Source organism: Mandrillus leucophaeus, unplaced genomic scaffold (assembly GCF_000951045.1).
Source record: "Mandrillus leucophaeus isolate KB7577 unplaced genomic scaffold, Mleu.le_1.0 Scaffold212, whole genome shotgun sequence".
NCBI classification, from domain to species: domain Eukaryota; kingdom Metazoa; phylum Chordata; class Mammalia; order Primates; family Cercopithecidae; genus Mandrillus; species Mandrillus leucophaeus.
Genome location: NW_012102166.1, coordinates 971355 through 972790, shown reverse-complemented (window position 1 = coordinate 972790; position 1436 = coordinate 971355). Strand labels below are relative to the sequence as shown.

At 48.5% G+C, this 1436-nt stretch overlaps 2 protein-coding genes across 6 annotated transcripts in view; one reads left to right on the top strand and one right to left on the bottom strand.

Annotated features, from left to right (window-relative positions):
* The window catches only part of ZZEF1 (zinc finger, ZZ-type with EF-hand domain 1), a 188471-nt gene that overhangs the window by 14664 nt on the left and 172371 nt on the right, over positions 1-1436 (top strand). The gene's annotated exons all lie outside the window — the stretch shown is intronic.
* The window catches only part of LOC105539951 (neuferricin), a 43578-nt gene that overhangs the window by 8206 nt on the left and 33936 nt on the right, over positions 1-1436 (bottom strand). For 4 of the 5 annotated variants that reach the window (XM_011980412.1, XM_011980411.1, XM_011980410.1 and 1 more), the window contains one exon: positions 663-803. In XM_011980412.1, the coding sequence (XP_011835802.1) occupies positions 663-717 (55 nt within the window). In that variant the 5' untranslated portion in view covers positions 718-803. Of the gene's footprint in view, positions 1-662; positions 804-1114; positions 1176-1436 lie in introns of those variants that run through there. The other variant, XM_011980414.1, reaches the window with a different exon arrangement.

Below are 1436 nucleotides of genomic sequence, written 5' to 3'. Positions count from 1 at the left end.
AGGCTGGTCTTGAACTCCTGACCTCAAGTGATCCGCCCGCCTCGGCCTCCCAAAGTGCTGGGATTACAGGCGTGAGCCACTGCGCCTGGCCTAGTGTTCAGAGTCTTTAACGCTGCTTCAGAACAGAGTTTGGTGTGTTTTCATTTGAGAAACAAGTCCCTCACGTAGCACCAGTAAGTAGCAAGTGCAGTGCCCTACACAGTGGTTTGATTGGCATCACTACCACCTGGGAGACAGCTCACTCAGGAAGTTTGTCTCCTCCTAGAGGACCACATCAAAGGGGATTTGTGGAAACATAAATTTAGGCTTCAAGCCTTTCTGGCTGTGTGCTGAAGCCTGATGCATAGAGCACAGTGAGATGGGGAAGCTGCCCTTTTGGAGCTGGTTGTTCAAGGATAGTGCAAGCAATCACTGGCTGTGCTGAAACTGAGGCCAAAGCAAACAGCTTAGTAATCCTCTCCCAAGACTAAGAGGGGCGGAAGCAGGTGCCCATCCATTTCCTTCTGGGCGTCTCATCCCTATTCTAACAACCAGAATTTGAAGTAAAACAAATCCATGGCTGTTTTTCAGATTTTAACCTAGAGCCCAGTCCCTAAAAAATCTCAGCCCCCTAAAAACATTGCAGACAATCAAATGAAACGCGTGACCTGTGGACTACTTACCAACACATACGTAATTCTTCTCATAGAATGAAAGCCAATGTTGAAGTGTCAGCATCTCAGAAGATGACAAATCAGATATATCATCCACAAGGCCTGCTTCAGAATAGTCCCCGGTCACAAATGCTCTGGATGCATCTCGGCCTGAAAGAGAGAAGTTTCCATCAGATCCAGTTGTAAATGACTGACACTGTCCCCACTCAAGAATCTATTTTCTTTTGTGTTTTTTTTTTTTTTTTTTGAGACAGAGTCTCGCTCTGTTGCTCAGGCGTGCAGTGGCATGATCTCAGCCCACTGCAATCTCCACCTTCTGTGAAAGAATCACTTTCAAGTGATTCTCCTGCCTCAGCCTCCAGAGTAGCTGGGATTACAGGCATCCGCCACTATGCCCAGCTACTTTTTATATGTTTTTAGTAGAGATGGGGTTTCACCATGGTGGCCAGGCTGGTTCTGACCTCAGGTGATCCGCCCACCTCGGCCTCCCAAAGTGCTGGGACTACAGGTGTGAGCCGCCGCACCCGGCAAGAATCTGTTTTCTGAGAAACGTCTCTTGACAAGCCCCACTCTTCATCCCCAGGGAAATGGGGTCCCCACCACCTCCTCTGTGGCAGATGCTCCTACACCTTGGACACACATCTCTTTGGCATTGATCACATTCTTTCATTTACCTTCGGCGATATTTAACACAGCTGACTGCTTCCCTTGGCCTGGTTTTCCTCCTACTTCTCCAGTTCCTCATTGTCTACCAGCCTTAGGGGTCAATGACCATCCACACCG